The following is a 26,857-nucleotide window of genomic DNA, read 5'->3' on the forward strand; positions in this document are numbered from 1 at the left end:
AACGTGTGGCTTTATAGGGATCTGCTAAATCACCCATAACATTCTTTATAGATAAAAAAAAAATAGATAATAGTAAAAAACGCATCCGAACTATCAGTTGTTATTTTTTTTTCTACCTGAACTATCACTGCTATGTATCAACGCACATATAGATAATGAAAATTTAGGTAGAAAAAAGGAACAACTGATATTTGGGGTGTGGAACTCGCAAAAAGTGACAGTTCACGTGCATTTTTTATCATTAGCTCATAAAACATTATCCGCATCAGGTATTATACCAAACCAATGAATAAAAGATATATGTCTTTTTTTATTTGTAAATCGCTCCTAGTGCAATAGCCCACAAACAGCTTCGTGCGACAAGCTCAAACTGAGAAGGTTGTTGGGCAGTGAAATTGATCTCAGGTCTCTCACGTGGAAAACCACTTGCTGAACCACCTCAGCCACCCTTGCGGTTAATATATCTTTTATGTACATATTTATCATTAAATCATGATTAAGATATTATACTTTAACATTATTTTTTAACTTTTAAAATTAACTTTATTAATTTGATGTAAACACCGTTGCAAATAAATATTTACTCTATTTACCTATTGATTAACATCCTAGATCAGTGATAGAGCCACATGTAGTTGAGGGGTGTCACCCCTTCGTCGGAAAATTACACTGTGTAGCTAGGTAAATTTTTTATTTTTATGTATATATAATACATATTTACACTCCTTGGCTTCTCCGTGAATTTACTTCTTTATATTTTGACACCCCTTAGTGAAAATTTTAACTTCGCCACTCTCCTAGATCTAACTGAAATTAATATTATCAATGTTTTTAACGTGTTATCATATGGTAACTTAGCATGTGTAAATTTCGAAAAATATATCAGCCTTCTAGTTTAGATAGAGGATAAGTGGCGAAAGTAATAATAATAAAAATAATGATAATAATAATAATAATATATTTATGATAATTCTTTTGCGTGTATTAGCAAAATTATATAAACGATGCTAGCTAGTTTGGAATTGAGATAATATTGATTAATATATTATCATCATGATGTTCCTATAGTATAAGGGATCCTAATTATTTGAGATATAATTTCAGATATTATTCTTGCAACGTTAAGTCATAATATTGCTTATGTAGTTCTTAAATATATAAATATTAGTCCAAAATAACTAAAGAATGAGTGTTTATTGTCACTCCAGAAATTAAAAGACTCCGACCCTCTTCCTCTATAGCAATCATTCTTTTTTGGGAGGGAGTAAATTTCTTGATAATTTGTGGCAACCAGCACAAAAGAAAGAATAATAATAAGTGTCAGACAAATTTTGCAATGATGGAAATCAACTAACAAAAGTTGTTCTAAGGTTCTTGTAAACTTTTAACTAAAGCAACAAAGACAAAGCAAAGAGTTCTATAGAAAAGGAAAAAGTAAAGGCAAAAGAGAAAAGAGGAGCATGGATTGGTATCTATAGTGGTGCAATCACCTTTAGACTAAAATAGAGCAAACACAGCCAGTGGGCTTCACACAATCAATTGAAAATCTAGTAGTACTAATTTTCTGAAGAAATAAAAAAGTAGTAGCTTTCAACTTTTCTTTTTTATCGAGGAAGTAGTACTGGTAATTCATTTTTACCACCCCCCTCCCCCCCTTTTTTTTTTATGTCGGTGAAATCCGCCTTATGGGTCAACCACAGCCTCCTAAACTCGAGAATGATGGGGCCGCACGTCTATCCTTCTCTACTTAAATATCAGAATTAGTTTGCTTTACACCAATATTGTCATTTTCACAAGAAATATGTAATCTATCAATCAACCAATTATGCCTCGATAAATAACTGGTCGAGATCAGCTATATAGACCTCTATATTCATTCTGATCTATTCAGGTGCAGTGAAAATATAAATGGTATCATAATGGTATTTTCGTAGTACAACAAAGACTTGACGTTTCCAGTCATATTATGGGACAGGATGCAGAAAGCTAAAAAAAATTGGTTAGAAATCAAAGATGCATTATTAAACTGATAAGAACAGAAACTACACTTGATCTTAGCCAAAAGGCCGAGAAAATTATATTCTCATCTGTCCAAGTCTTGGTGGACATAGTTACTCTCGTACCTGTGCTGGCGGAACCTACCAAATACTCCGCGAAATTAGTCGAGATGCACTCAGAGTGGATCGGACACCACAATTATAAAACAAATGAAAGATGCATTATTAAGTGAATGTATGGGGGACAAAGGTGTGGTTTTGGAAAAAGCCTAGGGAGATGAGTTAGGTAGAGTAGAATGGAAGGGAATGGCTGGAGTATTGGCCTTTGTCCAGAAGCATGTGTCCAGTTTAAACAATTTCAATTATTCCTTTCTTTTCATTATCTCTGTTTAACAACATGGTGAAAAAGAACAAGCAGAAGAGCAAAAATATCATTTGACCCATTCATGGAAAATATGTACACCCTTTGGCCCTACAAACAAAGCCATAATAATTTAGTTTGGTGCAAGTTATTCCCCACTGTAGCCTGCACTTATCAAGGGCTCTTGTCACTTCCCTTTTCATCACTCACGGCTGCTTTTTTGGACTTTGTGCACCTTCTTGTGATAAACAATGGTAAATAGAACTTGACAACTTGTGAAACATTCTCAGCATCAATAACTGAGATCATTATACTTGCTAGGTTGCAAGAAGACAGCGGCTTTGGATCACGAACTATGTGATGCATCAGGTATGAAAGCATCAGCCACTTGGATGAATGATTAGAATTCTTGGGGATGGGCATGGCGGTGCAGCAACTGCAATAAAGAATTTCCCTATGTGAGATTCTTGAAGGATAATCAAGTTCACATACTCGAGTAGTATAAACAAAAGTCAAGCAAGTTGTGTAATTTTAACTGTCCAAGATCAGTGAATCATGAGCATACTTATTATATTTTCAACATGACAAAACTCCATACGACTGAAGAAACATAGATTGTAACAACCTCCCCACCCCTCAAAGAAAAAAAAAATAATAAGGAAAGAACATTCCACATGCATTATAACGAAATTTCTGATAATGGTGAACGAAATTTCTGATAATGGTGAACTAACATTACTTGTGATCATACTAACGGAATCATGGACTAACTCACACAAAGGCAGTAGATGATGCTCCTGGCTTCAAAATTGTCCCCTATTTACCTAGCAGTAGTAGGATCGCATATTTCTTGGGCACATAGAAAAATCGTCACAGAAATTGGAGTTCATACTACTTTATACTTGTTTCTGTCTGTGATAAAAAGGGCAGCCTGGTGCACTAAGCTGCCGCTATGCGCGGGGTCCGGGGAAGGGCCGGACCACAAGGGTCTATTGTACGCAGCCTTACCTTGCATTTCTGCAAGAGGCTGTTTCCACGGCTCGAACCCGTGACCTCCTGGTCACATGGCAGCAACTTTACCAGTTACGCCAAGGCTCCCCTTCTTGTTTCTGTCTGTGATACTTCGTTAAAAAAGAAATCAGGGGACAAGTATGTACAAGATGAAAGTGTCAAAGCCCATTAAGAAAGGAAGTTATTATTCAATGTGTATAGTATGTCATGTTACCAATATACCAGAAGATCTGGTGCTAGACCTCCAAAAGGACTTCCAGAAGCTGATGATCCTCTCTCCAAAGTATTTCATCAGCTAAACGACGAATATTGTTCCAGGGGAAGCATAAATGTGTTTACATCAAAATACCCTCTGACTTAACATGTCTCTTCGCTTTCTAGTTACACCATATTTGAATTCTTTCTTGAGCACTTTTACCACTTAAAATGTCGTGTCTTCAGTTCCCACAGAATGGCATCATGCTATCACCACAGGAAGAGTACTAATGCTTGCTAAATGACTTTCTACTTCCTCACGATAAGACAAGGAACCGAATTCTTCTGAATAATGAAGCCCACGAAACTGCTTCTTCAGTGCAACCTCCTACTCATAGCAGCAGATTTTGTCACACGGTTTCCTCGTTAAGTTCATCCATCATCACGTAACCATTATCCCTCATCGAACCAAGCAATCTTTCCAATACCCCATAAACCTCTCCAGCCTCTTCATTTGATTCATCTGATGCTCTAAAGCTTTTTATGCCTTGACATGTTTCCATCCAACTACTACCAGTAATCTTCTTCAATGCAAATTTTTTCATGTTCTTCCTAAGATCTTGAGCTTCTTCCCACCTCCCAGCTTTTGAGTATAAATTTGCCATGATGGTATAGTTTCCAGTATTTTCAGGCTCTATTTCAAACAAACGACTACATGCAAATCTACCAACTTCAACATCACCATAAATCGAAGCCCCGTTAAGGAGTGCACCCCACACCCTAGCACTGGGTTCAATTGGCATCTTTCCTATTAAATCAACTGCTTCAGATAGCTTACCTGCCCTACTTAGAACTCCCACCATGCAAGCATAATGCTCATCCAAAGGCTGAATTCCATACTTTGCCAACAACTCGAAAATTCTCCAAGCGTCCTCAACCAGTCCAGAATGGGCACAAGCTGCCAGTACAGCAGTAAATGTGACAGAATCTGGCTTTATGCAATGACTCAGCATCACATTAACTAGATCAAGTGCAGCCTTGGCATCTCCGTGGTTAGCATACGCTGAGATAATTGCCGTCCAAATAATGACACTCCGATCTCTTGTGTGATCAAAAACTCGTCGTGCTAATTGTATAAAACCCAGTTTTGCATAGGTATCAATAACTCCAGTCGCGACAAAGATATTTTGATTACAATCACTCTTAATGGCATAGGCATGAACTTCTTTCCCTCCTTTTGCAAATGCTAATTCCGAAATTCCCGGAAGAATACTTGAGAGAGTCACGGCATTAGGTTGGACACCTGATAACTGCATCTCACAAACTAACTCTAAAGCTTGTTCGTAGAGATTATTCTGAACTAGACCCGATATGACAGCATTCCAAGTACTCAAGCATGGTTTCTCCATTTCACGAAAAATATTAATAGCTTTATCAACAAATCCATAAATCATGTAGCCTGAAATCATTGCACCATAAGTTATCTCATCCCGCTCACTCATCTCTTCGAAAAGCTCTCTTGCATAGTCTAAGCTACCACATTTAGAATACAGAGCAATAATCGAGTTAAAAACTGAAATGTCAACTTCAATCTTGTTTTCAATAACATAACGATGAATTTCCATTCCCAAAATAAGATCATTCGACTGTGCACAAGCTTGTAAAACACTCACTACTGTGACCCCATCAGGTCTAAACCCTTCTAAATTCATCATTTCTCTAAATAATCCTTTGCATTCGTCGTAAAACCCACATTGAGAATAACCCGATATCATTGAATTCCACGACACTATATCCCTTTCAGGAATCTCATCAAACACACTTTTCGCCAATACCATATCACCCGTCTTTGAATAAGAAGTGATCAAACCATTCGATACAAACACATCCGAATCGAACCCATTTTTAACAACATAACAATGAATCATTTTAACCAAAATAGAGTCCCCCAGCACACCAGAAACAGCTTTCAACACACAAGTAACCGTAAAATTATCAGGTTTCACATCAAAATTCTTAGACAAAAATGAAGAAAACAACTTGAGTGTTTCTACATGGTAGTTCTGTGAAGAGTAACCAATTAAAAGGGCATTCCAAGAAAATGTATTTCTCTCAGGTATTTCGTCGAACACCTGGTGGGCTTCTTTTAAGTGTTTGGTTTTTGTGTAGAAATTGATGAGCTTTGAAGCAAGGAAGTTGTTGGGGATTGTTGAGGAAAGAACAAGACGAGCATGGAGTTGTTTGCCTTGGCGAAGAAGGTGATGTTCTTTGCATAGTTGTAAGAGATAGCCATATAATGAGTAGTCAATATTATTATAGTTTTTGAGTCTGTTAAGGATGCTTTTAGTTACAGGCATAACTAACATGGCTATGGGTTTCAACTGGAGTTGGCGGGCAAAAAATTTCAAGTACGTGCCACATAAGAAAATAAACGCCTACAAGAGGAATTATTAGCAGAAGGAAGGTAAATATGGCCTGAAAATAGAATACTGAGACAAATATGATCCTAAAATTAGATGAAAAGGACAAATATATAAAAAGTATAACGAATATCAAATATAGCTTATTTGTGAGAGTGCATGAGCAAATTCGACCCTTTTCCACTTGTAAAATTAAGCTGGATTTTTTGTTGTTGTTGTTTATTTTATTAAGAAAAATAAAGTCAGTATATTTTCTAATCTGGGAGAGTTATAAAGTTAAGGGTCATATGTTTGGAAGGATTAAAAAAATAATTTGATACAAACTTAGTTAGATATTATTCATCCCATGTTTGATTGACATATTTCAAGAAAATGTATTTCTTTGGGGTATTTCGTCGAACACGTGGTGATCTTGTTTGAGGTGTTTCGTTTTTGAATAGAAATTGATGAGCTTTGAGGCAAGGTAGTTGTTGGGGGATTGTTGAGGAGATAACAAGACGAGCATGGAGCTATTTGCCTTGGCGAATAAGGTGATGTTCTTTGCATAGTTGTAAGAGATGGCCATATATTGAGTAGTCAATATTAATATAGTTTTTGAGTCTGTGAAGGGTGTTAGCCACTTTGATGAACCTCATTTGCTTGAATCACGGAGATCTCCATTATCAGAGTTTACTGTTTTGGGCAATTCGCAGAATTGGCCGTGGTCTTTAAATTTTGCCCCTCATATTTAAAATTTTTAAATTTTGTCTTTCGGCTAAATTTCATGGGTTCCAGGTTCAAATCCCACACAGTCAAAATTTTAAAAAAAAAATCGCAAGACAGAGTTTAAATTTCGCTATGCCCTTATCGGCATACACTTGTGAAGGAATTACCAAAGTTATGCCGGACTCGGCATAGTTATGCCTTATGGGCAGACTTGGCATAAGTATGTCGGGTCCGGCATAACTTTGGTAATTCCTTCACAAGTTTATGTCGGGTCTGGCATAAAAGTTTGTCCATTAAAAGTATGCCCCCACCCGCATAAACTTGTGAAGAAATTATCAAAGTTATGTCGAACCCGACATACTTATGCCAAGTCTGCCCATAAGGCATAAGTATGCGGGGTCCGGCATAAGTTTGGTAATTCTTTCACAAGTTTATGCCGGTGGGGGCATACTTTTAATGGACAAACTTTTATAGTATGCCACATTAGGCGAAATTTTTCCTTAAGGCATAACTAAAAGTTTGCCTTATAAGGCAAAGTCTATACCTTAAGAAAAAGTCCTGCCTTATGGGCCATACTTTTAGTTATGTCTTAATTAAAAGTCTGCCCCATAAGACATAGTTCCATAAGGAAAAGTTTTACCCCATAAGGCATAACTAAACTATGCCTTGAGGAAAAGTTATGCCCCCTCCGGCATAACTTTAGTTTTTCCTTAAGGACTTTATGCTGGATCCGGCATACACTCCCCCCAGCTCTGCTTTGCAAAATTATTATTTTATTTTATGCCTGAGCGGGAGTTCGAGCCCAGAACCTCAGGTATCCAAGCGAAAGGCAAAATTTAAAGACCACAAATATGAGGGATGGGCAAAATTTAAAGACCACCCCAAAAGAAGGGCAATCCCTGCAAAAAAAATGTACTGTTTTTAACTGGATTTGGCGCTGTAGTGTGAGATTTGAAATAGCCCATTTCTTTGCTCCTTAGATACTAATAATGTAAATCAAATATCAGATGGCTCACAAAATAAAATACTAGCATTTTTAAATTTAATAAAAAATTTAACCAACATATCAACGTGATTTCAAAGTTTTTAAAGAAATAAGAGAAAATAAAATATATATCTATTTTTTAAATTGTGACACGCAAGTCATGACAGACTAGTATGACTTCGTGTGATATTCAACGTACACCTTCGTTATGATTTTAAAACTATAAAAAAGAATAAGAAACAAAAATATTAAGCTTCATAAAGTGAGATGCAAATCATCACAAATTGATATAACCTTCATGTTATATTTAACATATCTATCATTTTAGATTATTCACAAATCATACTGGATCGTCATGATCTCAAAGCTATAATATAAAGAAATTTGTGACATGCAAGTCATGACAAATATATATTGACGCAATATTATATGTAACCTAGTTATCCTGTTGGATTAGTCACAAATCATATCATATTGTCACAAGTTCTTTATTTACTTGGGCCATAACTTGTTTTGGCAGCTTGCAATCAGAGGCGAATCCAGCATTTCAATAAAGACGGGTTCACCGTTGCTTTTATGATAAGATATATAGTTTTATAATGACATCAACTTGGCGAGCAAAGCGTTAAAGGTTGTTTAGAATTTTTTTTCCAAAAAAGACGCAAAAATGCATTTAGTAGGGTTCAGCCCTGCGAACTTATGGGATTAAACCCTAGACTTAACCAGTGTTCCACTCAGTCTCGTTTGACCATGTGTTCTTTTAGTAAATATTATAAATATTTTAAAAATTACATACTTAATATACCGAGTTTAGTCGGGTGACCATGGATTCATGTGACCCTTTTTTCTACATAAATTCGCCCTTGTTTGCAATATGCCGACTTCAATTGCAAGGGCATATCGTTGACAAATACTTATAAATAAACAGGAACAAGAAACAAATATTAGTCCCGTAAAGGCACTCTACGAGCAATTTTGGAGGGCTGATTCACAAAATAGAGTGACTGGTGTTGAGCTTTTGACCCTGCTCGCCCCACGAGCGACACTTCAAGTTAGGGCAAAACCTTTATGTGTGTGTTGTGGGGAGGGGGCGGCGGGGGGGTGGGGGGTGGGTGTGTTGTGACGGGGACAAAGTAGTGGGCTCATACAGAATGGGCCAGTTTTCCAAATTCAAATTACCAGCCCAAATGCCTTATAACCCATTACAATTCGGGGGATGGAACCTAACAGACATTTGGCCCGCCAATTTCCGTCACATCTCTTTATCCGGCGAATCTCATTGTAAGCTTCCTCACTCTCTCAACAAAATCTCTGCTCATAAAATTAACTTTTATCCTTCTAAAAAAAAAAATTACTATCAGTTAATGCCAAAATGGTAGAATACAAACTATGAATTGAGTTTAGTTCATATAATCTTAAGAGTCACATGTGAGTTCAGAAGTTGTGACACATTAGACCTTAGAATTAAACTACTCAAATAAATAAAGTTCCTGTCAATAATAACATAACTATCAGATGTAATACTACACTCTAAACAATAAGTACGAAAAAAAATGATACTACTAACTTTTTGTATATATTTCTATTAAAAAATTTAAGGCTTTTTATAAAAACTTGAATTTTAGGCTACTAGTTTTATTGAGTCGCCCTTGAATACCATTTTTTTAAAGCAGATTCACGTAAAACATGCAAATTGTCTTGTGTGATTGATATATTTTCATTTTGTATTTACTTTTGCAGATATGAAAAATATTGGCATGAAGAACCAAATAAAGCGGAGTGGATATAGATGACTTCGACTAGTTCGTGATTGATGTATGTGGAAATTCTTTCACAATGATAAAATGGTTAGGATCAATCCGGAACTATGTTAATCATAGTATCCAGCCTTTTTTGAAGAATGAACAGTCAAGTAATGATCATATAATTTTCCTGTGTAAGCAAAAGTTATTTAAACAAGCTTTAGAGGCATTCGAGTTGTTAGAAAGGAACACATCTTATAATTTGTATCCAAGCACGTATGCACAGCTAGTATCCGCGTGTTCGTCCCTTAGATCCCTGCAATATGCGAGGAAAATTCATAGTCATGTATTAGCATCGAATTATCAGCCAGACATGATTTTTCATAACCATTTGTTGAATATGTATGGTAAATGTGGGTCGTTGAAGGATGCTCGAAAGGTGTTTGACGAAATGCTTGAACGGAATTTGGTAACTTGGACTTCTATAATTGCTGGGTACTCACAAAATGGTCAGGAGAATGAAGCTTTGAGTCTTTACTTTCAAATGCGACAGTTTGGTCTTATACCAGACCAGTTTACATTTGGAAGCGTAATCAAAGCGTGCTCGAATATGAATCAAGTGGAGTTAGGGAAGCAGTTGCATGGCCATGTGATTAAATCGGAACATGGTTCCCACCTTATTGCTCAGAATGCACTGATCGCGATGTATACGAAGTTTAGTCAAGTTAACGAGGCATTGACAGTGTTCTCGCGTATTAAATCGAAGGATTTGATTTCGTGGAGCTCAATGATTGCTGGATATTCACAGCTTGGTTATGAATTAGAAGCTCTGCCCTGCTTGAAAGAGATGCTTAGTCAGGGAATTTACAGAGTGAATGAATTCGTTTTTGGTAGCGTTTTTAATGCCTGTAGAAGTCTTGCACGAGCTGAATATGGAAGACAAATACATGGTTTAAGTATAAAATTCGGGCTTAGTTTTGATGCTTTTGCTGGTTGTGCTGTTACTGACATGTATGCCAGATGTGGATGGTTGTGGTCTGCAAGAACTGCATTCTACCAGATAGGAAATCCCGATCTCGTATCCTGGAATGCTCTGATTGCGGGGTTTGCATATGGAGGTAATCCTGATGAAGCTATATGTCTATTTTCTCAGATGAGAACTTTGAGGTTGACCCCAGATGATGTCACAGTTCGTTCTTTACTTTGTGCCTTTGTAAGTCCATCTGCTCTCTTTCTAGGAAAGCAAGTGCACTGCTATGTTATTAAGAGTGGCTTTGATATAGAGATTTCCGTCTCTAATACATTACTTTCAATGTATGCTAACTGTTCAGATCTTCCGGATGCACATAAAATTTTCAATGAGATAAACTGTAAGGCAGATTTAGTCTCGTGGAATGCCATTCTTACCGCTTATCTACAACAGAGAGATTCTGGAGAAGTCTTCTCATTATTTAAAATGATGCTTCTTTCTTCTAATAAGCCTGATCATATTACATTAGTTAATATGCTTGGGGCTTCTGGAAAAGTAGCCTCGTTGGAAGTAGGAGACCAGGTTTGTTGCTACGCCATGAAAAATGGGCTAAGTGAAGATATTTGTGTCATGAATGCTTTAATTGACATGTATGTGAAATGTGGACATATGACAAGCGCTAAAAAGCTCTTTGATAGTATGAAGAACCATGATGCGGTCTCATGGAGTAGTTTAATAGTGGGGTATGCTCAGTTTGGATACGGAGAAGAAGCTCTGGATCTCTTCCAGAAGATGAGATATTTAGCTGTCAAGCCAAACCAAGTTACCTTTGTCGGTGTTTTGACTGCTTGTAGCCATGTTGGACGAGTAAAAGAAGGCTGGCAATTGTTCAGAGCCATGGAAACGGAGTTTGGTATTGTACCAACTAAAGAGCATTGTTGCTGTGTGGTTGACATGCTTGCCCGAGCTGGCTGCATAGAAGAAGCAGAAGCTTTTATCAATCAAATGGAACTTGATCCTGATATTGTGGTGTGGAAAACTTTGTTAGCTGCTTGTAAGACACGTAACAATCTTGATGTTGGCAAACGAGCTGCAGAGAAAATCTTGGAGATTGATCCCTCGAATTCTGCAGCACATGTGTTACTCTGTAACATTTTTGCTTCTACTGGCAGTTGGAAGGATGTTGCATCACTGAGGGGTCTGATGAGACAAAAAGGTGTCAAAAAGGTTCCAGGTCAAAGCTGGATCGAAGTCAAGGACCGGATCCATGTCTTCTTGGCTGAGGATTCTATGCACCCCGAAAGGGACAGAATATATTCCATGCTAGATGAACTATGGCTACAGATGCTAGATGATGATTATTTGCCCATTCAGATTTAAGTTTTAGGGGGTAAAACATTTGGACGAGATGAGTAATGGATACACACTTCTCGCATTGTCCATTGTCTTGACTAGAGAGACAATCATCGACAACAACAACATACCTAGTGTAATCCCACAAAAATGGGGTGGCTAGAGAAACAATGAAGCAGCAAATAGCTGTCTGCCGGTTTCCGAAGTACAATTTGCCGTTGTTTCATATAGAGATGTATTTCGAGTTCCAGATTGCAGATTAACTGAAGATACCATGGAAGATTGCTGCCAATTTGGAATAGAGAAAGAGATGACTATGAAAGATGGCTCTACTGCTTTTAAGGAGTGAATGAATCCCTCATTTGAGGAACCTCTACTGTTTTGACGAGTAGACACAAGAAGCAGCAGTACGCTGTTATTATTCCTAGCATCACTGGTACATCCTCATTTTCAAGGCATACGTCTTCTTTGTGATCTTCAAACTGCACTGATTACCCGCCCGGAAAATAACAGCCTGGTGTTTGAGAAGTATCTTGGAGCCAGCAAGAAGATAACGAGAAAGGATTCTGAAGGGGTCATTAGAATTTATGAGCACGCCCGACATGTCTCTTACAACACATGAAAGTTTGCAGACTGAGGTTGAGTTTGTGAGTAGTTCACTCCTTTCTCAGTAAATGGTCACCATGTTGAGGAAGAATCTCTGCCAAGCCTTCATGCAAAAGTCTTGTGAAATTTGTTGATTTCTCTGTTTACTGGCTGAAAAATAGGCCAAGAGATACTTCCATAAAACTTGTAATCTTCTTAGACCTAAGGAATTGACGCAGTGTACCAACTAAGGCGCAAGATTTAAAGAATCACGAGCTGTAACTCTCAGATCCATTAGCTCCCTTGTAGTGAAGAAGTGAGCTTATATATGCAGAAAAGCAGCTCTGACGTACTCAATGCCTGATAGAGATTTCCCATATGCATCCCCGGTGGTTGGGAATCTGCTATTTGTGCGTGGTGGAGAAACAAGGGGAAGCCCGTGATAACCATATTCTCAAGCCCAAATTACCGACAAATTACTATGTTTGGTAAGAGATGCAGCACCTAGGTTGCCTGGATGCATAGGAATCAAAATTGATCTCTTTGGTTAGACTCACAGTTAATTATTGTGGTATGGAAGTTCACTAAACTGTTAGTGAAGCTTTGGACCGCTTGCTCTAAGAAAGTGATTACTGCATAACATTTCAGAAGAAATGGGTCTTTGGGCCTATTTTGATGGTCATCCACCAAAAAACAGATTTCCAGTATGAAACTACATGCTCAGTAAAGAGTAGGAAGAGGGCTAAGAAAAAGGAACTCTTAAATTTGAGCACTGCAGATTAGACTTCTGAAAATTCATTGGAACTAGAAGGCATTTGGTGTAAACTGCAGCCGGCTATGTTAGGAGTTGCTTAAAGTGTTCCAAGAGGAGATTGCTACATAGGCCTTAGACTGAACCGATCTAATGACCATCATATGGGTTAATGCATTTGCACCTCTATGACTTTTGTGAGTTTTTGCCATGATGTTCTTTGTTTGTAGTTGAAATGGTTCATCAACCTGTTTAGGGATGGTATTGAAGATATAATACATCAATTCTGATTTCCAAGACCCTTGTTTATCCTAAATCAAAGTGGAAATTTCAAATATAATGGTTGAGTACTGATATATTGAATTTTTGTGGTGCATATTAGTATGATGTTTCTAATTATATGTATCTTAATATGACTAGAAAACTTGAAAATAAAGAAACATTGATTTTCTGAGGCTCCAATTCACAAGATGACATGCCTTTTCTCTTTTAGTAAAACAGTACATCCGGTTACCAGTAATAGATCTATAAATCTCGATCGATCAATCTCTAAATTGGTTATCCTACTTCGAAAGAACATCTGGAGTCCAACTGAAATTCCTCAGGTACCTCTGGTTGCATTTACATTTCTGTTAGCTTGTTTTGCTATTCCGTTGCCTTGAAATGACTTGAGTGACTCCTCGAGTAAAGGAGTTCTTAGGTTTTCGATAGATTCCCTACTAGGCACGTTAACTCTTTTCCTCATCGGAGTTGAGCCTGATGGTTCATCAACCTAGGTATCGGCAACAAAAAAGGATGCATGTTAGTATCACATTCGAATATCTATAAAATTTCATAGGAAGACGAAAAAAGGTATTAGTTGAAGATAGCATGTGAAGATTGGTAAAACAATAAGATTCTCATTAACAGATGACAAGTAATTGGTAATTTTTTTTCTGGTGGAGAATTCTAATTTATTGTTAGAAAACCGAAGAAAATAAACTTGTCATCCAGCTACACTCGAGTCAAGGACTTGAAATGAACTAATGTCCTATTCAAGATCTCGATGGAAATTCCCATAAATGATAATCCATTGAAATGGTATTCTTGCTTATTTTAGTGGCCCTTGATACAGGAGAAAGAGTTGGCGCTAAATTTTCTAAGTGGAAATATATTTTTGAATGATGAAGAGAAAAGTTTTAACTATCCAAAGATCTCATTTATACTTGCAGAGTTTTCTGAGCTTTTACTTTGTACTCATCTGTCAATATTTTTCCTGCATTTTCTGCTATTTCTGATACTTCGGAGGAATGATTGTCTTTCATTTGTTTCATATCCTCAACACAAGGATGAATAATTGAATAAATCTGCTCACATTCATTATGATCAAGTTTCTGCAAACCTGCAGCAATTTCAACTGTATGAGTCTCTGGCAATAAGACCCGATCATGTTTTCTTGCAATATCAGAGGAAGAAAAAACTTGTTATCTGTTCACAGGCAACATACTTTCCATAGCAGAAATAAGATTTCTCTTGGAAATAGCTGTTTCTTCTAGTATGGAAGTCACTGTGGAGGAAAACTGAGTGCTGATCTTTCCATTTGATTCCATTGCGCTCCTGAAGATATTGAGGTAAAAATGAAACAAAAAAGTTCTCAGCTAATAATTGATTCAGCTAAAATGATATCTCACTTCATAATGTAATCAATTGAGTTGATATTTCTTGTTTGTTGGCAGAGAAGAGACTCTTGGGCATTTCTCCATCCATCTTCGACCCAATTTGATTTTTCCAAGCTGAAATTTAAGATGAAAAATGTAATAGCTTTCTCAAGGTATACAATCTAAAAGCAAAATACAAGTCTTGTCAATGTATGTCATCGGAAAAAACTCAACCAGCATTTGATGTGTCCTTCTAGGCTACTCTTCCAAAATTCCAGTCTAGTTGAATCCTCAATATGGTGGGCTTCCATGCTTTCAATGTAGCTTGTCCATTCATCATAGACAGAATTAGCGCAACCTTGAATGTTTGAGAACTCAGCATTTAGATTTCTGGCTTTGATATTAGAGCACTCTCTAAGGCCATTAACTGCTGTTTGAACCTAAAGAAAAGGAAAAATTGAACTCTTCAATAATATTCTGCCTGAAAGAGATAGTCCTGTAATAATTTTAGCTTTTAGGAATTAAAAAATCCATGAAAAGACTTTGATATTTGTGTGGATTCCATTCACAATATTAACCCTTATAGGATAGCTTTATCAAGCTATGATTATTTAGTTTAAATTCTAAAACCATAGAAGGTAATGTAAAAGTTGCAATAAAGAAGCACATACCAGCTTTTTCTTCCTAGTATTAGAAGCTGATATAAGCTCTGCAACTTTTTCTATCAGTTGCCGTTCTTCACTTGCAGCCAGCTCCTACAGAAGTAACTCAAAGGATGAAAACATACCAAAATCGATATCTTAATTTCTTAGGAGCGTCCAGAATTTCAAATAAATACCTCAAACTTCTCTTCAAGGGTGCAGAATTGCTGATCATGAATTGTTTGTGATCTTTCATCCATTAGTCTCAGTTTTGAGATATATAAATTTACAGTATTGAAAAAGTTGAGGAGAACTTCAGAGGTTATTTGAACTTCTTGATATCTTCTTGTTTGACACTGATGATGGAGAAAAATAAACAAAGTAAGATGCACAAAAAGTAAGAGTATCTGAAAGAAAATCTGGTAGCATGCTTATGTACCTGTTGTTCTTGTTGGACAAAAGCATTTATCTTCACGTCAAGTTCTCTAATATTACCTTGCAGACCGTTGAGTATAGCATTAACATCAGCGGAAATTTTTCCAACAAGCTGCACTAGTATGCAAAATTGAGTGATGAACGGTTGGAAAGAAAGTAATACTGACTAAAAGAAGGATCTTTACTTACATTCAAGAAGGACAAAGAATGTTTTGATACTTCTGAATTCACTTTGCTAAAACCTAACTGAGAATTTTCATGAAGATCTTGGGCTGGAACAGCTAAATTCTGGATATCAGAGCTATACTTGTCCTTCAGCTTCTGTAGCTGAGCCCTCAACTCATCTGTAGCCTGTCCTTAAATTCAAGAGAGATTAGTTCCATTTTCAGGTCGGACATAACTAAAGTACCATATGTCAGAGATTTTAACTGTACCCTTCTTTTAGTAGCTAAGAATGATTGCGTTTCTTCTAATATTACGTTCAATTGCTGCTCTTTTTTGGTTACAGAAACTGCTGTGTTTCTCTTTAAAATTTCAAGCTGCTGAGTTAATTTGTCGCGGAAACTTTGCACAAGGATTCTGTTTCTGTCCTCTCTACTGTTGCTTTTCTCTGTTTTATAAGAAACGTATGTTAGAAGAATAAACTGATGTTAACCAGATAAAGACTAATGACCAGAAGAAATAGTAATGCGAACCAATTTTGGCAAACAAGCTGGATATGTCTGATTCTGCATTCTCTACTTCAGCTCGAAGCTCAAGTGCTTTATCAGTCATTGCCTTTTCTAAGTAACGAGAGGTAAATATGCAAATTTCAGTACTTTGACGAATATACTTCTTTGATATTCCAATGTGCCGTTAACGCATACATATTTATCCGTGCATGAGGTAGGATTTTGTATTCAACTGGTGATCGGGACACACATTAGAGCTTAACTTACCAGAGTTAATGAGATTTCTTAGTAGATAATCCTTCTCTTGAATCGTTTCTTTTGCTCGGGTATATTTAGTTTCAAGATCATTGAAAGCTTGTTCAGCATTCTTGAGTTCACCCTGCCAGAGGCTGGAAAGTTCAGTTATCTTGATAAAACAGAGACATGGGAAGCAAGTAACATTCTACCTGAGTTCTCTCAAGTTGTTCGGTTAAATCTGCTGTCAGTTGTCGCTGATAATCATAAAGATCCTGAAGCTCTATCATTTTCTGCTCAGAATGTGTAACTTCTCAATGATCTTGGAATAAATTAAGACGTGCTTAGGCTGCCTACAAGATAGAGCAGGTGAAACTTACCTTGTTTTGGGACTCTAAATCAAGTTCCACGAACTTCAGTCTCTCAACTATCGCCTAAAAAAATACATTTGAGTTATAAACTTTGTTACTATTTTACAGATCAAGAGTAGCACTCCAGATATATTGATGGTAATAGCACCTTCTGAGCTGCCTCTTCACTCAGGTAACGGTCTTGTGGTATGTAGATTCCGTTCTTTTCCCTCGTTGCATGTAATTCTACAAAGTGAAGAACAATGCCTACTGTTATAACACCACATAAATTAATCAATTCTCAAAGTACAATCTCATTATAACCTTGCTTTAGGCGGTCCATCTCCACGTACAAATCTTTAATTAGGGCAGATTTTGTCACCTTTTGGTTGACCTGGAAATAATACTTGAGGATGAAATATACGGTTGGTAGAATTATTCAAAAACAAATTTCTGAAGAGTAAAATTAACTACCTCTGGCCTATTCTTAATTTGCTTGGCACGATTAGCATATTCAAGAGTACTGAGAGTCTCTTCGAAGCACTGGATGGATGGTGAAACCGTGGCAATTATGCATGTCTTTGTTTTTCCTCCTAACGAATCCCTCAGAAACCTTGTCAACTTGCTATCCCTGATACCCCAAGACTTATTTTGCAAAGGTTGCTTCTGTATTATAACATCTATTTGAATGTTTATATAACGGTTAAACGGGTTTTATACCTGTATGGAACGTGTCCAGAGTGATCAACCAAAGCATTGATGACCCTGCCCAAGGTAAGCAAGCTCTTATTTATCTCACCAGCCTCCCTTGCTCTTCCCTGGATTTTAGAGAAGTAAATGCCACTACAATCCTCAAATCTCACTGTAATAAATTGAACGCTTTAACTTATAGGGATCTTTACACAAATAGCCAGTTGGATTCACTATTTACTTTTTCTAGCCGGTATACATAGATTATACACTGGTTACATACGGTTATACACATATTATACATGAATTGTGCATATGTTTTCCCTTTTCTGGCTCCTTTCAGTTTTTAAGTGGTTGGGTGGGCTACTAACTAGGTTAATTCTTCTAACTTTTTTATATACATTGGCACATAAAGAATCTTTATATCATTAGTGTCATTTAACTAGTTATAGCAGGTTGCCTGCTTTATTTCCAGGTAACTAGTTCCGGTTATTATGAGCTACCTGCAATTATCTTTTAGGTGACCTAATAGTGCGTTTTATAGAAAAACTCGTAAGTGAAATGGTAAAATAACTTCTTTCTGATTATTGTGAGGAGACTATTGACCGGAGAAGAGCGTACCTCTTTTGCACCGGAGCGTAAAATGTTCTCGGATCCAGCTAGGTCGACAAGGTTAAGTTTTCCACACTTCATCAGTTCTAGCCCCTCATGAGTACATTCCTTAACATGTAAGGTGATGGAAAATATCGAATGAGACCTGTTGCTTTGTTTATTAAGAAGCGTCTCAGCTGTATGCTTATTGGCGGAGCCTTTCTCCAAAATTTCGTATATTTCATTTGCGGTTGATACTGTCACCTCTTCTAGACCTCGGATGAAAACTGCACCTTTTCCGTCTTCCATAAGGGCTAATGGCTTTCTTGATTTTTCATCTATCGATTTTGATTCCCCATCCAGGGTAAGAAGATCTGTTATCTCCTCATTGTAAATCTCTATATATGCAACTTTCATAGTGTACTCAGCCTTTTGGGACTCCAAAATGTCAAAAATTTGCTGGACTGCTCTAGGGATTACTCCGGCATTCTTGTGAAGTTCCCAATTCTACAAGCATTAACATTGAAAAAGGATATAAAAAATGTCAAGTCAACAAAATTAGGGGCGGAGCTACAATATTAGGTACAGGTTCGGAGGAACACTGTATTTGTATTAGGAAATTCATAAAATATGTAAAAATACTTAATTGCGAACCCACTAACTAAAATGAACTACAAGCTTGACGGCAAGTTCAGAACCCATAAACTTCAAATCCGAGCTCCGCCGTTACATTCGAGGGGGGAAAAAAAAAAGAACAAAGGGAGAATCGGAGAAAACCTTTTCTTTAATTGCTCCCCCTTCCATTGTGTAAGTTTTTCCTGTTCCAGTTTGGCCATAAGCAAAAATAGTACAAGTATATCCCTCAAGAGCCTCATTAACAAGAGGAGCCACAGACTGATCATAAAAGTCCTTTTGTTGAGATGATGGACCACAAACCTAACAAATATTGTGGCATCAAACGAGTCCAAATGTACATTAGTACACGAATTTTCATTATGATGAAAAAGGTAGAGAACAGATTAAACTTGGAGACATCATAAGAAGAAAACCTTATCAAAGAGAAAGGTTTTGTTTATTTGCTTAGTAGCTGTGTTCAAAGTTGCAGTGACTTCTTGTTTCTGCTCGTCGCATGAGATCACCAAAGGACCTTTCACCTTCATTTCATCCTCATTTGGAGGCCTGAAACACAACTATGTCACTTGCTAATAGGTTTCAATGGTAACTTGATAAGTTGATCCACCTACACGTCTTACTTTTAGTGTTATATACTTCTAATCTCTCGGTAACAAATGATCGTGCGAAACAGAATTTACTTAGTTCGAAATTTTCTGGTAAAAGAAGAAGAGAGATGATTATGCAGACCTGACTTGACTACATTTTTTTTTTCTACATATGTGAGCTTGCTCACATTGCCGGTACCCAGCTTAGAGAAAGGAGGAGGGTTGATGTAGGCTGATAGCCAGCATAAAGCTAGTCTAGTCAACTCATAATGAATCCTCACACAAAATATGCTTAAATGGATCGACCTGTAGAATAAGAGATGGAAAATTTAACTGGTTCATACCTGCAGCGCAATACGACTTTCACATTTACCCCTTTTTCATCATTTGATCTCAATCCTTTGCATGGTTTTTCAGTTGATGACCAGAGTGTTTGAGACATCAACAAAGGAGACGGAGTCCCTCTTCTTTGATGATTTGATTTCGGAGTATCCATCAAGATGCCCTGTAAAAATCTCCCTTTCTTTTAGAGAAGGGGTTGGAAAATAAGGCTAAAACTTCTTAATATATGATATCAGAATCCCAAATATGGAACTTATTGTTCATGAAACTTGAGGATATAGTTCAGGCTCATCAACTTCAATTCAAGGGCAAACTCATTTTCTAGTCACATGGCTGAGCGAACCTTTGGTACTTCAGTAGGGCGAGCTCTTTGATAGTAACTTCTTTCGTTTGTTGAGGCGACAAAAGGCTACTTCAATCTAGAAAACAGCCGGAAACTCGAGAGGATTCGCCTTTGGAGAAGTGTTTGCCGATAACCAAAGTATCGCTCTGATTATGTCGTGAGGCTGATTGTGGAACTAACACTCAGGGCTGCAAATTCACAGAACAAAACATGACAAAAGAACAGTGTCCAAGTTTCAACATAAGAGAACAAACTAGAAAGTTTAAAGTTCCTGTTTCTTTCCCTTTTCTTTTTGGTTGTTATAATATAATATAGGTTCTTGATTATTACCTTATGCAGATGGAAGCTTGCTGGTAGCCGGTGGCCGGCTGGCCGGTTAGATATTACAAAGGTTTTGGATATCTAACACTGGTGATTAAAGAAAACTATAAGATTTAGTTTGAATAAAAACAAGAAAAGAAACAGAAATCTAATCTAATGCGTTACACTTTTTCTTGCATAATAAAGAACTCTTTAACTACTTTATTGACGTTTTGGGTCATTAGTCAATGGGGCGTTAGGAAAAAGAGACATTAACTTCTGTAATAGAGAAAGATTACAATCTGAACATTTGTCATTTTGCTACTTTATTGGTAGCATATCGTAGCCAACTACACGTAAGGAGCTTAACTTTTATTAGTAGTACAATCAAACCTCTGTATAGTGACATCATTTGTTCGAAAATTTCATGGCTGTTATAGTGAGAATTGACATTTAATAGTTAAATCTCATTTAACTGTTATAAACAAAAGTACTCAAATAACTATTTTTCTGATATGTTATAAACGAAAACAATATATTTGTTGATTTTAAAATTGTAATTGTTTTCATATCTCATTAATTAAAAATTAAAAAGACTAATTAATTACTTATAAATCTATAACTAGTTGTACCATACCGATAAATAATTAAAATCCAAGGAACGTATGCATTTAAAATTAATTGAGAATTTAAATATTTCATGTTTGACGTAAGAATTCTACAATTGTAGGTAGTTTTGCAAATTGCAGTCTCTTAGTAATTATATAACGCTTGAATTGATGAAGAATTTTGTCCAAACTCTCAGCAAAAGGGAATTCAATAGCTGTCTAAGAATTTAATAGTTGACTCTTCGTACTTGAAATTTACTATGTGCATGACGTTAATGATGATTACCATAAATATTTCAATATTTTATTTTTATACATAGTATATTTCTTACAAAATTTATTACACAATAATTTAGTATGACTGTTATAGAGAGGTAAGTTATAAAGAGTGTACCGCTATAATGAATGTCATTGCTGTTATAGATAAAATGTTGTTATATAGAGAAGTAAAATATAACATGAAAAATCGGTTCCGGAGAAAATCAAGCCGCTATAGTGAAATGTTGTTATAACGAATGACAATTATGGAGAGGTTTGACTGCATGTAGTTTTTTTTTTACTACAACATGTTAAAGGAACCCGCAAATATCGAAAAAATGACAATTATCTTGGAGTCTAGAGGTGTAGTGATCGGTGAGAGCAATAACAAAAAAAAAAAAAAAAAAAAACAGAGAAAAAACTTGCGGTAGCATATTCGGTTGTTTGTGGTGGAATATATTCAAGTGCACTAGTAAATCCACAACAAATAGATGTTGACTTAGTTGTTTTTGCAGTTTATTTAATCTCGATGTCAATCCGACGCAACTTACCAACAATAGTCGCAGCACCGTTAGCTCTAGTTTAAACAATAGGGAAAAACTGTTTAAAAATCCTAGTTTGGTTACCCAAAAAATACAGTAAACAATCGGCTACTATAATCGACTAAAATACACTGATAATATAAAAATTATTTAAACTGTAGTGTAGTTAAATTAAATCTATACGTAAATATTGGTCTCAACTCTTAAGCTTGCAATTAAAGCTGCCTCCAAACTCCACAGGGTTCAACATCTTAATTAGTAGTATTGCTTACTAGCCAATTCATATATAATATAAAGCTAGACATAGACAAGGTGATGTGACACGGCCTCTCTATGACTAGTATTCATATTTATCTTTTTTCTCTTTTTTTTGACATTTTTTCCTTTCTATTTATTATATATCCTTTCATTTTGTGTATTTATTTGTCCATTAAATTAAATTCTGATTGTTAAAAACTTTACATCAATTCGCTTTTCATATTTGTTTCATTTATGAAGATTAGAACGTGATGGAAGTCAGAGAAACTTTCCATTTCTTCTTTATTATATTATTTATGGAAAAGGGCCAAAATTACCCCTGAACTTTGAAAAATAGTTCATCCATACCCTTCGTTATACTTTAGGGTCAATTATACCCTTACAGTTATACTATGGGGTCAATTATACCCTTATGTCTAACTGCTGCCACGTGGCATCATCTCAGCCCTTCAAAATTATTTTATCCTCAAATAATTTTTTACCCACTAAAATAACTCAAAACGACCCGAATCTTTTTTTCCAGCAAAAATAATACGGAATTATTTTTATATTTTTTTCCGGAAAAATTAACCGTATTATTTTTGCTGAAAAAAAAATTTCGGGTCGTTTTGAGTTATTTTAGTGGGTAAAAAATTATTTGAGGGTAAAATAATTTTGAAGGGCTGAGATGATGTCACGTGGCAGCAGTTAGGCATAAGGGTATAATTGACCCCATAGTATAACTGTAAGGGTATAATTGGCCCTAAAGCATAACGAAGGGTATGGATGAACTATTTTTCAAAGTTCAGGGGTAATTTTGGCCCTTTTCCGTATTATTTATTGCATAGTTATATTGAGTTATATATTGTTTTTGTAGGTTACGACTTTCCATTCTCTTCTTTATGTTATTTTTGTTGCGACTGTTAAATAGTTACTGCATTTCATCATAATAATTCTGATTGGATGTAATTTAATTTATCCACCTTCTTAATATTCTATATTAAAATGAATAATGAATGTAATTTAATCAAGGGAGAAGGGTCAAATATACCCCTCTACTTTAGTTTATTGGCTAATTTTGCCCTCCGTTAGCCAAAGTAGTCAAATATACCCCTCCTGTTAAAAGTTGGGGCCAAATATACCCCTACCGTTAGCAAAGTTTCAAAAATACCCCTCATTTCTAACATATTTCCACATAAACAAGTCTAGTAATTGGAATTGGTGACATAGACGCCACATGATATTTAGCTTATTCTATGTGTTGCCTACGTAACAATTTTTGTAAAACCAATCTGGAAAATTGATTTTTCTAAAAACAAATCTGTTAAAAATGGATTTTATTAAACATCTGAATTTGTTTGATTTTATAAAACCAGCTTCTTAAAAAAAATCTGGAAAATTGGATTTTTTTATTAAAAAATCTGGAAAATGATTTTTTTAAACATCAATTTTTCAATTTTTTTAAAATTAATCCAGATTTAAAAGAAAAAATAGGACACTTTTAAAAAAAAAAATACTTTACAGTTTTCTAGATTTAAAAAAAACCATTTTTTCAGATTTTTTAACTAAAATATCCAACTTTCGAGAATATGTTTTAAAAAGGGGGTTTTATTAAAACAAAAAAGTTTCAGATTTTTAATAAAAGTCATTTTTTTTTCAGATTTGTTTTAAAAAAATCAATTTTCTAGATTGTTTTTTATAAAATTGTCACTTAGGCACCATATAGAATAAGTTAAATGTCATGTGACGTCCATGTCACCCAATTTCAATGACTAGACTTGCTTATGTGGGAATATGTTAGAAATGAGGGATATTTTTGAAACTTTACTAACGGTAGGGATATATTTGGCCCAACTTGTAACGGGAGGGGTATATTTGATTACTTTGACTAATGGAGGACAAAGTTAGCCAATAAACTAAAGTAGAGGGTACATTTTACCCTTTTCCCTTTAATCAATATGCCTCTTCATATTCATTGGTGTGTGCGTCTTTATACACTATTTATAGAGCAAATTGATTTGTGAGACATGTGGTATGCGGTTGCAACTGAAGCTTACCAGGAGCAGTTTCAAGGGCCAGATTTTTACCTTGCGATTATGTAAAAAATTGTGTTTTTCCAGCTTCCATTTTTGGTGTCATTGTTGCAGAACTACCACTGTACAGTTGAATACTGTGTCTTTGATTTCTTGAAATAAGATCTACACGACAGGGTAATTACACGATAGATAATATATATATATATATATATATATATATATATATATATATATATTATTATTATTATTTTTGGTTAAAATCGAACTTTACCGACCTATTTTATTTTCTTGATCTGAAATCGGCTTTTATCTTCCTCAATTTCTGTAATGTTACTGTTTGACTTTTCTTGTTGCCTTAATAATTTTATAAATTTGTTATGTTGGTGACAGTATTGTTTGAAAAATATACTAGTATTTTAAATAAAAGACCGAATAATTTATTCTGAACGCCAAACATCACCTCATATTGCTGGAAGTTCTTTATCTGGGAGAGTAAACTACATAAGTAGATATTTTTAGCATGTTATTTACTTCTGTCTGTAATATATACATACTAGGGTATCAGCTTGCGCTTCGCGCGCGCGGTCATAAAAGACAATAATATTTTTTTATAACTTTTGTGAATACTTTTATTAGATAGAGCTCAGATAGGAAAAAAAAACTCATTAGCAAATTTTATTTAAAAAAAAAGAAAAAAATTAAAAGGAAAACATTATCACTTTTATATTTATAGAGGTGTGTGTTGGGGTTTTAATATACTAGTTTTAAGCGTACGTGCGTTGCACGTGTGTATTGCGTGAGTCAATAAAGAATTTATATAAAAAATGTACATTTTCTTTTAAAATAAATGCAACTATTTAGATGATGAAAATGAATATTATTAGTAGCAATGGTAGTTGAATTCGGTATTTTACTGGACATGCAAGCAATGTGAATTTAATTTAATCAAATTAATTATATAGTTTTTTTTTTTTTTTAAATTTAGTTGATTTAGAATGCTTGAACATATAGGAATTATTAAGTGACTATTCCTAATTAGAAGGAAATTAATCCTAATAGGGATTCTGTACACATAATTTAGTTGATTTCGGAATCCTAAAATATTAGAAAAATAATTAAACGGGACTATTTTTAATAGTAAGGAATAATTAAATGACTATATTGTCTAATGTGAATTCTATCTTTAAAGGGCGAAAAACACTTCGCTAAAGCTCTTCTAACTTCTATTTTGCGCACTCGCATGTGAATCCTAGTGATTTATTATAAAGCACATACTTCTTTTGACAACGAATACCACCGGAAAATAATTAGACTTTATTAGAATTCAAAGATAACACGAAAGGTATTATAATTTCAAGGAATGTTTTGTGAATATGTTTTTGCTAAATTTGCAATTGGCCGGTCTCATCGTCCACAAGAAAGAGGAGTTCTTCTATTGTAATTAATAATTTTTGGAGAAAAGCTGACAATTTGAACCATTTCCGATTATTTTTTTATTTTTAGCTATTGTAAAATCTTTCCTTATAGTTAAATTCAAATCTTTAAAAAATATTTGTTTACTTATTTAAATCTTTTTCTTTATTAATCCTTCCATTCTAGAACTTTTACATTTAATTCTAGGATTTTCATATCTTTTTAAAATTAAATTTAGTTGATTTAGAATGCTTAAACTAATAAGAAAATAATTAAATGACTATTCCTAACTATAAGGAAATTAATCCTAATAGGGATTTTGTACACATAATTTAGTTGACTTCGTAGTTCTGAATATTGGAAAAATAATTAAATTAAATTATTTTTAATTAGTAGAGAAATAATTAAATGATTATATTGTCTAATGTGAATTCTATGTAAAAAAAAAAAAAGACGAAGAAGATTTCGCTAAAGCTCTTCTGATTTTTATTTTAGGTACTTTCACGTGAACCCCGTGACTTATTATAAAATTTATATCTTAAACTTTTAACATAGTACATGATTTGAAAATAATTATTTAACTTATAAGTAAAAGTCAAAAGCATATATACTCGTACTTCACCAAGATATCAAAATAAATAAAATTTGTAAAACGTTAACATGTCGTCTTCATCGAGCTTCTGTATCTCACAAGTCACATACACTTTTTTTTTTTTTTTCCAATTCCATCATCAGCTTTTCACATAATTGCTCCCCAACTATATAGGAGAAACTTGTTGCTCTTTTCATCTCTGTAATTAATTTTAGAGAGTATAAAGGTTGATCTAATGTAACACTTAACTTATAACATAATATCAGGGAAATATAATATATATTTAAAAAAGGGACAGATAATAAATAAAATATTAATGCATCTAGAAAGAAAAAGAAAAAAAAAAAACAAGCAGATCGAAAGTACCTTGTCAATAATCAAATTTACTCTTTCTGCTTGGAAGTTCAATTAATTCTGCAAAACAGCATATCTGTTAGAAAGACTTCTAAAATTGACATATCTAGCTTGCAAGATTCAATCACTTTAATGATTATTGTTATGTTGATTTTATATATCCACATGTGATGGAACCAAAATTGCCCCAAGAACTATGGTGTTGTTTTTGGTGCTATACCCATCAGTGCCTCAGGCAAAACGACGGTAAATACTAACTCATATTACTGAGTATTTAAACCAAATCAA

General features: G+C 35.0%; 3 protein-coding genes, 1 long non-coding RNA gene and 1 pseudogene across 11 annotated transcripts; 2 read left to right on the forward strand and 3 right to left on the reverse strand.

Moving 5' to 3' along the window:
- Window positions 1–1,907: 1,907 nt before the first annotated feature.
- LOC132634575 (U2 spliceosomal RNA) lies at window positions 1,908–2,079 on the reverse strand (annotated as a pseudogene).
- A 258-nt stretch (window positions 2,080–2,337) lies between these two features.
- On the reverse strand, window positions 2,338–6,643 carry LOC132630133 (pentatricopeptide repeat-containing protein At2g37310). Of its 2 annotated transcripts, none has more exons than XM_060345687.1 (2): window positions 3,592–6,643; window positions 2,338–2,794 (listed from the first exon to the last, which is right to left on the reverse strand). In XM_060345687.1, the coding sequence occupies exon 1, from the start codon at window positions 5,928–5,930 to the stop codon at window positions 3,975–3,977; it is 1,956 nt and encodes a 651-aa protein (XP_060201670.1). In that variant the 5' UTR covers window positions 5,931–6,643; the 3' UTR covers window positions 2,338–2,794; window positions 3,592–3,974. The 2 variants fall into 2 exon arrangements, with proteins under 2 accessions (XP_060201670.1, XP_060201669.1); XM_060345686.1 differs by having other exon boundaries at window positions 3,584–6,643.
- A 2,867-nt stretch (window positions 6,644–9,510) lies between these two features.
- Window positions 9,511–13,526, forward strand: LOC132630224 (pentatricopeptide repeat-containing protein At3g53360, mitochondrial). The gene has a single exon (XM_060345811.1). It carries the CDS (start codon window positions 9,511–9,513, stop codon window positions 11,764–11,766), a length of 2,256 nt encoding a protein of 751 aa, XP_060201794.1. The 3' UTR covers window positions 11,767–13,526.
- An 11-nt stretch (window positions 13,527–13,537) lies between these two features.
- On the reverse strand, window positions 13,538–20,806 carry LOC132630134 (kinesin-like protein KIN-5D). Of its 7 annotated transcripts, none has more exons than XM_060345692.1 (24): window positions 20,560–20,805; window positions 20,230–20,417; window positions 19,889–20,063; window positions 19,374–19,503; window positions 19,102–19,260; window positions 18,355–18,831; window positions 17,764–17,861; window positions 17,518–17,674; window positions 17,368–17,437; window positions 17,213–17,289; window positions 17,074–17,127; window positions 16,906–16,986; window positions 16,727–16,838; window positions 16,484–16,570; window positions 16,223–16,398; window positions 15,978–16,139; window positions 15,793–15,900; window positions 15,551–15,709; window positions 15,384–15,467; window positions 14,947–15,152; window positions 14,746–14,847; window positions 14,562–14,671; window positions 14,281–14,456; window positions 13,538–13,847 (listed from the first exon to the last, which is right to left on the reverse strand). In XM_060345692.1, the coding sequence occupies exons 3-24, from the start codon at window positions 20,038–20,040 to the stop codon at window positions 13,677–13,679; spliced, it is 3,108 nt and encodes a 1,035-aa protein (XP_060201675.1). In that variant the 5' UTR covers window positions 20,041–20,063; window positions 20,230–20,417; window positions 20,560–20,805; the 3' UTR covers window positions 13,538–13,676. The 7 variants fall into 7 exon arrangements, 6 of the variants coding, with proteins under 6 accessions (XP_060201675.1, XP_060201674.1, XP_060201673.1 ...); XM_060345691.1 differs by having other exon boundaries at window positions 19,889–20,049; window positions 20,560–20,804; XM_060345690.1 differs by having other exon boundaries at window positions 19,889–20,067; window positions 20,560–20,804.
- LOC132630137 (uncharacterized) lies at window positions 16,447–17,281 on the forward strand. The gene is made up of 4 exons (XR_009578486.1): window positions 16,447–16,584; window positions 16,678–16,893; window positions 16,995–17,062; window positions 17,173–17,281. It is a non-coding gene; the product is annotated as an uncharacterized LOC132630137 (long non-coding RNA).
- Window positions 20,807–26,857: the final 6,051 nt, after the last annotated feature.

The sequence above is a fragment of the Lycium barbarum genome, chromosome 3 (assembly GCF_019175385.1).
Source record: "Lycium barbarum isolate Lr01 chromosome 3, ASM1917538v2, whole genome shotgun sequence".
In the NCBI taxonomy this organism is placed as follows: Eukaryota; Viridiplantae; Streptophyta; class Magnoliopsida; order Solanales; family Solanaceae; genus Lycium; species Lycium barbarum.

Bases quoted from the DNA above. Each gene is read 5' to 3' on its own strand.
- LOC132630133 (XM_060345687.1), bottom strand. From the start codon at position 5,930: ATGTTAGTTATGCCTGTAACTAAAAGCATCCTTAACAGACTCAAAAAC.
- LOC132630224 (XM_060345811.1), top strand. From the start codon at position 9,511: ATGATAAAATGGTTAGGATCAATCCGGAACTATGTTAATCATAGTATC.
- LOC132630134 (XM_060345692.1), bottom strand. From the start codon at position 20,040: ATGGATACTCCGAAATCAAATCATCAAAGAAGAGGGACTCCGTCTCCT. The intron at 17,675-17,763 runs GTATAAAACCCG...TTGGGGTATCAG, and splicing joins TCTGGACACGTTCCATACAG to GGATAGCAAGTTGACAAGGT. The intron at 15,153-15,383 runs GTATGTGCTTCT...CCTTTTCTTTAG, and splicing joins ATACTAGGAAGAAAAAGCTG to GTTCAAACAGCAGTTAATGG.